This window comes from Pundamilia nyererei, unplaced genomic scaffold (genome assembly GCF_000239375.1).
Source record: "Pundamilia nyererei isolate P.nyererei 1_Seehausen unplaced genomic scaffold, PunNye1.0 scaffold00015, whole genome shotgun sequence".
NCBI classification, from domain to species: domain Eukaryota; kingdom Metazoa; phylum Chordata; class Actinopteri; order Cichliformes; family Cichlidae; genus Pundamilia; species Pundamilia nyererei.
This window is the reverse complement of record NW_005187416.1, coordinates 3,788,830-3,798,152: the sequence shown is the minus strand read 5'-3', so window position 1 is coordinate 3,798,152 and position 9,323 is coordinate 3,788,830. Positions and strand designations below refer to the sequence as shown.

Genomic DNA, 9,323 nt, shown 5'->3' with positions numbered 1-9,323 from the left:
ATTAGGTCATGGTTCGGTTTAGGCTACGGGTTATAGTATGGTATTCATTTTTGATGGTAAGGCTAGGGAAAGCATTATGCCAATGAGAGGTCCTCACCACAGATGGACAGTAACGTGTTACTGTCCATCTGTGGATTACTGTCCAAAGTAATCCGATTACTTTTTTAAAGTAACGGGTAAAGTAAGGGATTACTATTGCAAAAAAGTAATGAGATTACTGTTACTTTCCCGTGAGCACGCTGCATTACTGCATTACTAAACTGTCGTGATGTTGTTTGTTAGAGTGTCACATGACAATGATGTACGAGCGACATCCGTGGCAGCAACAGACGTGTGTAGATCAACAATGGATAATATGGAGTGCAGGAGAGAGTTTGACCATGCAGCATTTAAAGCATGGACGTACTTACATTACTTTAAGTTTTATTCCGTAAAAAGTGACAAAAACATTAGCGTCTGCTGTACAGTCTGTGTGGGAAGAAAGCTAGTTTCCACAGCAAAAACTTGAACTTCAAATCTGAGCAAGCACCTAGCACGCTGCCACGGGAACGTGAAATTCACAGAGAAACCCCCGGATCCTCCCACTGACGTGACACTGGTCCTCACTAAGATATGAAAACATGTGTGCATGTGTGTGTATGTGCGTGTGTGTGTATGCATGCATTAGCTAGCTGCACTGCTGCTGCTTCTACGTCCTCAGTGGGCTGAAGAACGGGTGCCACAGTGCCTCCTCCAGGGTGATCCGTCTGGACACATCATATTCCAACATGCAGCTGAGCAGATCGAACAACTGCCTCTCCTCCTCGTTCTGCGTCTGCATGTACACCTGAGAGACAGAAATAATCAGATTTCCTACAGCTACCAGTCCCAGCTCACAGCTGAAGCTGACTGGTTGATGTGAGTGCCGGGTACCTTGAGAGGTCGACAGTGTTTCCTGATGTATTCATCGTCCCAGTTCAGACAGTCGCTGTGCACATAATGCTTCTTCCTACACAGATTACACGCACAGTGTTTATATTCAGTTGCAGACAAAAACACTCTGTCAACACACACAACACACTACTTCAAATTACACCTGGCGCTGAGGAGAGCATATTCACAAAAGAGATCATGGATAAGCTCTATATCACCATTTGGAGACCCTTGCTGCTATATTTCATTTTCCTGCAGATGCACAATCTTTTTAATCAAAGTGTTATTTTATATATTTTTTGTTCTTTGTGCACAGTTCCTTGGACAGTTCTTTAGAAAAATGCTGCATATAAGAGTTGTTTATTGGCACATGCACAGTGTCTGTTTGCACAAATGTAATTCAGCATTTCTGCCATGTTTAATATGATTTCTTTTGGATTTGAAGTGGAAATGTCTCTCTCATCATCTGCATCTGTGGGTGCAAATATGCATTCATTTGCAGACTATGGGGAAATTCAGCTGAACTTTGTGCTATATGAAAAGTTACATTCAGAGTATTCACCTCAGTGTTCAGATGTATGTAATGAAGTGCTCTTTCAGTATGCAGTGCAGGCTGATTGCAGGAGTGCCAGTTAAGGCACTCCTGCACTTAACTGGGACTCAATTAGGGATGCTTTTATGCAGCCTCCATGGGTACGAACGACCTATGAGACCCTGAGAATGGTGCAGAAAACCCTTTGGGAAGGATCTTTGTAGGGGCAATGCATAATTAGACTGCTCTATGAGCCCTTTTGTCTAGTCATGGTTTCATGCCATGTTCTCAAATGTCCTTAGTTATCATTTGTTGCTCTTCTCTATTCGCTCTCCTGTTATTAGTTCTGTGTTTTCTCTTGTAAGTTGTAAGTATGACTTTTCAACAACCACAGTCCTCCAGCTTCTTGATTTCATTTGTCTTTGACATCAAAATACAAGAACATCTGATTCACACACACGTGTGTGTGTGTGTGTGTGTGTGTGTGTGTGTGTGTGTGTGTGTGTGTGTGTGTGTGTGTGTGTGTGTGTGTGTGTGTGAGAGAGAGAGCTATTTGTGTAGCTACCTGGTCTGTTTGAGCAGATGTGGAGGGACCGGTCCGAGGACTTTCTCCATCATGGCCAGATGTTCTTTACTGTCATGGGTCTGAAACAAAACCAGCAGTTATACTACTGTGTGTGTGTGTGTGTGTGTGTGTGTGTGTGTGTGTGTGTGTGTGTGTGTGTGTGTGTGTGTACCAGGAAGAGTGCACGTCCTAGGTAAAACTCCATCATGACACAGCCCAGACTCCAAACGTCACATGACTGGTTCCAGCCCAGACCTGAAATGTAGACAACTGAGCTTAATTCTCTGAGTGTTCATGTAGGAGTGTGTGTGCATGTGTCAGTTGTTTGTGTACCAAGTATGACTTCTGGAGCTCGGTAGTAACGTGTTGAAACCAGGGATTCATGGGGTTCGTGGTCAAATGTGGCATTGCCAAAGTCCACAACCTTCACATCAAGACTCCTCAGCCTCTTCTCCTTACACTCCTGACATAAAAATGGACGCATACACACAAACAGGAACACACACACACACACTCTCTAGTAAACATCCTTCATCACATAGCAAACCTTAAAATAAAACCATGACGTGATATTGCACTCTTACCAAGTCCTCATTATACCCCAGGTGATAGTCAGAGCGCACAAACAGGATGTTCTCTGGCTTCAGGTCTGTGTGGGTCAGTTTGTTACGGTGCACAACTGCAAAACACACAAAAATACACAATACAATTGTGCATGAAATCAACCATTTTTTAAACTGAGCAACACAGTGTTCGACTGTCCCTGTAGAAGGCAAAAAAAAACTTTTTTTTAAATGAATCAGTAATTTTGCCTGTTTGTCAGCTACTGTTGATCAAAATAGTGGCAGACAAGCTAACAGGGTTACGCTTTGTTACACTACATTAGTTTTGATTTCTCTCCTAAAATGATGTAAAAACCCACAAACAATAAAAAAGTCTTTAGAAACTAAGAGATGTTTCAGTCCCAAGATCGCCAACGTAAACAGTCACCTACAACGCCCAGTCTCACAGAAGTAAACACCCGACTCACAGCACACAGCTTTGAAGATCTGGAAGGCCATGTGTCTAATCTGCTCCACGCTGAACGGCAGGAACTCATTCTGTCGGAGAAACTCAAAGATACTGAGGCCGAGCAGCTCGAACACGATGCAGACGTGGCCTTCATGCTCGAACCAGTCCAGCATCCTCACGCAGGCGCTGTCAGAAGACACGATAAATCACTTTAATAATGCAATCGCTGGAGATTAGAATGAGAAATGAATGCAAACAGCAATAACACAGCTATTCTTTCCTGCAGCCTGTCAGTTAAACAAGAAGAAAAAAGATTTAACTGAATGCTGTCAAGGAAAAATGTAACCCCCTGGATTTCATGTAAGCTACACTTACAATCTGTTATCATCATCCAGGCGGTTGATTTCCTCCAGCACAGCGATCTCAGATCTCGCTACTTCACAGAAACACTCAATGTTCTTCACTATCTTCACAGCTACGTGCTCATCTCTGTTGAACAGACACAACATGCAGAGGTGTATATGAGGTTTAAAGCTGATATGGACCTCTGAATGTTGAAAACAAAAAAAACATATAATCTCGAAGCACTAGAAATACCTATTAATTCCAAGGATTTTTCAGCATGCATGCTTACTTCTCTCTGTCTATACACTTCACTACTTTTCCAAATGCTCCTTCTCCCAGTGCAGAGACAACTTCATCTGGAAAGGACAGACAGATATTTATTTGGATCACCAGTGCAGTCCAGAGCAGAGCACTTTTAAAACACTCTAAAACACACTTCCTGCAGCTTCTGACTTGTCACAAACACATTTGAAAAGTCAACTAGTCGCTTTCCTTTCATTCTTCTTCCACAGCCAGACGATTGTGTGATGCTTCCAAATTATGGCATAAGGTTTAGTTCAAGTTTAATCACAAACCATTTGGTTAATTTTCAGTAATGCATTCCAGCAAATTAAAAAGTGAAAGGTTTAGCATCCTGGACTAAGTGCCTGAGAGTACATTTATTGTACAAAAGAGGAATTGAATTAAATAATAAGCCAGTTCCTCTGTACCAGTGAAAGTAGTCAGGTGATCACGGTAACAGGAAACTATTTCTAGAGTTGCTATTCTGGTGTCAGTTGCCCTTTTAGAAGAAAAAAAGCATAAGGGGAAAGGGGGGAAATGTGATGAGTACATCTTTCTTTCATCACGAGGCCGATGTGATAGGCCAGGTGGCCCTCTTCATCATCCTCACAGCTCTTTCCCCTCTGACCCTCCTCCACTTCATCATCATTGGCGCTGCCAGCGTTGTCATCAGCCTGAGCGTTGGTTGTGTTTCAGTCAGATATATGGATAAGAAGCGAAAGAGAAAAACAGAGTGTCAATTTGAAAAATGTCCATTTTTTCATAGAATTTAATTCCAATAATGGGATAGTTTGAAATCATAAAAGACTCAGTTCTGTCCTTTTTTATATATTAAGATAAAATCGTAGAAGTGTTGAGAAGCCATTAGATTATATAAGAAATGTCTAGCAAGCTAACGTTTTCCAAACAGCAATTTAATTGCCGATGTTCTGGGATGTGTTCCCATTCAAAATAAGACGAAAGTTCAACTACAAAAATATATTTTATATACAGATCCTATTTCATCGACTGAATCACAGTGGATTATTTGGGGTAATCATATTACACAAGACCCTGCTGTTGCCATATTAGATGATGCTTCTAGTTTTGATGGGTTACTCATTCACACCTGTTATTTTTCATCTGAATTAGCAACAAATAATATAATGTAATGCACTGTATATAATGTAATTAATTAACTAATGTTAATGTACTTAACAATAAGGAAAAAAAGCCTCAGGCAAACTTAGGGGGACTGAGCAGAAAGAAGATTATCCAACCAAGTTATGAGTTTCTGAGGTGGTGCGGTGGATGCACTGGTTGAAACTTCCAGTCTTTGTATCCGTTTGTAAATCAGGTTTGGAGTCATCGCCATCTACCAAAGGACAGAGAGAGAAAGACTTCAAAACAGTTCCAGGAAACACAGACAATAATTAACCTGTATGAGGATCACAGTAACAGATATTATTAAAGGCCAAAACCTAAGAGGAAATAACGTTACCTCTCCAGTACTTGGAGTTGTCATCCTTTCTGCCCATTGCAGTGTTATCAACACTCTACCTGACTCAGGCCTCTTCTCCACACTCTGGTAGTGTCTGCAAATGTAAGGAGAACGTATTTTCAAAAAAGGCTTTGTGAAAGCTTTAAAAAGCAAAAAGGACATTTCACATTTAGCTTCACAGACTAAGGAGTGAATCGCACACTTTAGCATTAAACTTTACACACACGTGTGAGGCAGCGTTATCGTACTAGAATTTAGGAATGACAGGTGCCAAACAAACATTATCGATACAAATATATAAATTCTTTACTGGCACATTATCAGCATTTTAAGCTTAGGATCTTTTACTCTTACATGAGGCCAGTACAAATTCCCACGAGGCAGTGGGAATGTAATCTTGCACTCATGTAATATATATGTTATTTATGCATATCTATATTCATGATTTTATGAACTGTTTTTATTTATGTAAAATGGCTAATGGCAGCAGTGGAAACTTGAGTGATGTAGCTTTTATTAAAAAACCAACATTTATTAATTAACATTAACATTTATATCACCAAAGTAGCGAACAACATTAAAAATGCTTTCCATGAGTAGAATATAACACAGACAACATGCTTTTCTGTGCTGGTAAACATAAAGTGCTTCTAAAAATAGTCAGGAGCATTATAATTTACTGTTGCTGCACCTGAATGAGAAATTTCACTCTTAAGAGTGAAGTGGAGAAACTCTTCTCTGTTTTTTGGAATAATATAGTTGCTCTCCGTGCTATACCTCATATTCTTAACTTTAAGAACATGAGGTATAGCACACAGTCTCAAGGGTTTCGGTTCTTCATCACTGACCTTTTAGAAAAGCCTATATTATGATGTTCTGTGCAGAAGGTGAAGTTAGGGATGTGTAGGTAGCATGATAGCATAATGGTCCATGGGAGATTGTGACCAGCTGTTTAAACATATAAACTGAAAGACAAATCCTTCATGCTTGTCAAAATATGCAGTTTCTTAGTCAACTAAGGGTAGTAGAAGCCCCAAGCTTATTCAGTCACTCAGAATAAGTGAAACTTCTAATAGTCAAAACTACTGCAGTGTGTTTTTGAACTGCGTCATGAAATAACTGCATTTTGGTTTCGCATATGAGACGTTGAGGAGTTTTGCTCTTGAGGGGCTTTTAGGTGTTCCTTTGCAGGGTTCTCTTCCTCCCTCCTGAGACATAGATCTGTCTCTCTGTGCCCGTCTGGGTCGGCTGTCTCTGATCGACTGTAAATCAGCAGTGAGGATGGCTCACTCTCACTGACAACATGTAGGACCGTTGTCACTCACTTAAGAATATCCAACACTCACTCACCAGCCACTGCCAGGAGCACAGAGTACGCCACTCCTAATTACTGATAGGCAGAATAAGAAACCAATACAGCTGAAGGATAGGGCCCAGTAAAAGTGCAGCCACCAAGACATGATCTATTTCAAACATGCTGGTTTACATAAAGGCAATGCCAGTCATTTGTGCCTGTAGTCATCTGTATAGGGATTGATTATTTTTGGCTAGGCAGTGATTTTATTATTACCCAATTGCTTATTTTCTCTAACAAAACTAATTTAACTCTATTTTTGGACGTGAAAAACAAAATCTTCTTCTTAGAAGATCTTCTCTTACTGCTCCAAACAAAATTCACTGCCTAAATTTTAAATCTAGAACAAAGTACAAGGTGTTCCTGATCGGATGTGTGGACAGTGTGGGTCTTGTTTTAGCCATATGCCACATTTTTACAAGCTAGGAAAGGATTTCAAATTATATTGCGCACATTTTGATGTTAAAAAATTTGGACAATAACTTAACCCTGACCGAATATGGTTAACACCTGACTGATGTTAGGAGGTCAACCATGGAGGCCTCAGACTGACAACACCGTTGGGTTATGAGGTGCAAATAACACTTCTTGAAACACAATAACTTCCTAACAAAACACAATGGCAAAATATTTTTTTAAAAGCTTTTTTGTTTTTGAGTTATTATCTTGAAGTGTTCTTGTGCAAATACAAACTGGGGAAAGGAAATGCTGTTTGGATTAAAATCAGGTCAGAGTTATGGTACCTTGTTACTGTAAAAGGGAAGCTACTTCCTTCAGGAATGATTAAAAGAAACAGCTGTTGACTGGATATAAATCAGGAGGCAGTCAGCAGTCTGAAGATTTAAGATCTCTGCAGAGGGCTGCTTTGTGACATCAGCCTGCTTTCTTCTTTACTTCTAATAACAATTTCATAACCTCAAGAGTCTTTGTCATTTGAAAATTACCATAAAATGCTCTCTGGACAACTGCTGAAACAGCCAAAGTTGCTAAAGTTGACTTTTACTGTGTTCCTTTAAGTTCTATTCCTTTGTACCCTTTTTCTATATTACGTAATAGGACAGTGACTGCTTTAATTGGAGGGGATTATTTAGTTCAGTTCAGTTGTAGTTTAACAGGTCATCTGATACAGCTGAAAATACACTTAGATGAAATCTAACAACAGCTCTAACTGTGCTCTGAAAGCTGTCCAGACCACAGAGCTCCAACAATCAGCACTGTGTCTGCTAACACACTGCTGCTGTGTACAGTCCATGCATGCGACACACTAAGAATACTGCAGGACAGAATGAGATTCTGTCTTTTCACACCACAGGTTAAATAAAGCAGCAAAGTGAAATGTCACAACACCATGGCTATGAAAAAAATAAATAAAAATTCTGGTTGGCTGGTTAGCTTATTATTGTGCGTCATATAGAGTATTGCTAAAATGCTGGATGTTTATATTAAACGTGAACTAAGCTTCAAATAATGAAAAAAGCTCAGACTTACATTGGCTCTAAATGCTCCTTCCAGACTGATTATTATTATCATTATTATTATTATCATTATTGGCTCTGTAAGCACAGGAAACCCACCCCCCTTCAAATCTGTTGTTTACAAAGAGCATCCAATCAGAATGAAGCTGGCTTATCTTAAAGGGGGTAAAAGGATAAACCATTCCAATGCCCAGTATAAGATACAAAAGGATTATTATTAACTGCAACTCATGCCGAGTTACTTCAGCAGAGTTCAGGAATAACTACATGTAAACAAGTTCAAATTCCAGTGTAACTGTGAAGAACCACATCTTACCTGGGTGCTAAGCACCAATGTACTGCTTCACTTATTCCAAGTTAAAAATAAAACCACTGCATCCAACTCTGTAAGTTATATTGATGGTTTTTTTTCTGTGCATTTATCCTTTTCACAGTAGTGGACATAGTTCTTATAATTTTCATTTTAAACATTTGGTGCACGGTTCATATTTTTTACTTGCATTGCAGCCTACTGCATATCTCCATCAGTTTATAAACAGAAAATCTTTTATAGATTATTTTTATATTTTAAAAGTTGTTATTTAAAAAAAATTTTGCTTTATTTTTTCACCCCACGCCCCCATTGGATGTTTGTCACTGAAGCAATAAGAAAAATTCCTCGACTGTACAAACTCATTTAGCTATAAAAGTAACAATTTAAGAAAAAAAAATCAAATCGAAATAAAATATAATAATATATATCATATAATAAGAACCATACATTATTGTTTGAAGTCAATAATAAACTACTTTAAAAAGCAACATTTGTAACAATTTGCAAAACAGTTAACTGGTTACAACAGATTTTGCAGTGTTTAGTGATAGTGATCTATCTGCTTACCTGTATTTGGAATTGAAGCTGTGGAGTCTTCTGCTTCTCTTCTATCTGCTTTTTGGGCTCTTGCAGGTCTGTTCAAGCAACTTATCGTCCTCTTCGTTAGCTTCCTTGGGCCACTATTCCACGCCCCACCAAAGCAACACAACCACTTGTTGCCACATGGCATAGCTGCCAAAGAAGGAATGGGAAAAATGGCGTCCGTGGTGCAATAAAATATTATGTCCTTCAGGAAACCAAGCCATGGACATTCCGGTGTACTTCAAGGCAGTAAAATCCTCTGCCAGCTGTAATGAAAAAGGACACGGGGGCTGCTCCTGCCTCGACCCTTGGCCTCACCCCGTAAAGGCTCCTCTTTCATCCTTCAGGAGAAAACATAGTGTACTGTGTCTGAAACTGTGGATACAGGATGATGCAGGACATTAGGTGATGTACTCTATGAATGACATGGGGCACACGATCCACCAGCAAATCATACATAACTGTGGTTCCA

The 9,323-nt window shown here is 39.6% G+C and overlaps 1 protein-coding gene across 1 annotated transcript; it reads right to left on the bottom strand.

The window, feature by feature from the left end:
* Positions 1 to 208: 208 nt before the first annotated feature.
* On the bottom strand, positions 209 to 8,950 carry LOC102205027 (dual specificity protein kinase CLK4-like). The gene is made up of 13 exons (XM_013908855.1): positions 8,837 to 8,950; positions 5,128 to 5,221; positions 4,907 to 5,001; positions 4,198 to 4,321; positions 3,655 to 3,721; positions 3,396 to 3,509; positions 3,040 to 3,206; positions 2,594 to 2,688; positions 2,343 to 2,472; positions 2,182 to 2,264; positions 2,010 to 2,089; positions 913 to 988; positions 209 to 826 (listed from the first exon to the last, which is right to left on the bottom strand). Exons 2-13 carry the CDS (start codon positions 5,162 to 5,164, stop codon positions 689 to 691), a joined length of 1,206 nt encoding a protein of 401 aa, XP_013764309.1. The 5' UTR covers positions 5,165 to 5,221; positions 8,837 to 8,950; the 3' UTR covers positions 209 to 688.
* Between the last annotated feature and the right edge of the window lie 373 nt (positions 8,951 to 9,323).

Excerpts from the sequence above, each read along its gene's own strand:
- LOC102205027 (XM_013908855.1), bottom strand. The coding sequence starts at position 5,164 with ATGGGCAGAAAGGATGACAACTCCAAGTACTGGAGAG. Across the intron at positions 4,322-4,906 it reads CCTCAGAAACTCATAACTTG|GCTGATGACAACGCTGGCAG; the intron begins GTTGGATAATCT and ends ACCAACGCTCAG. Across the intron at positions 2,090-2,181 it reads TAGGACGTGCACTCTTCCTG|ACCCATGACAGTAAAGAACA; the intron begins GTACACACACAC and ends GTTTTGTTTCAG.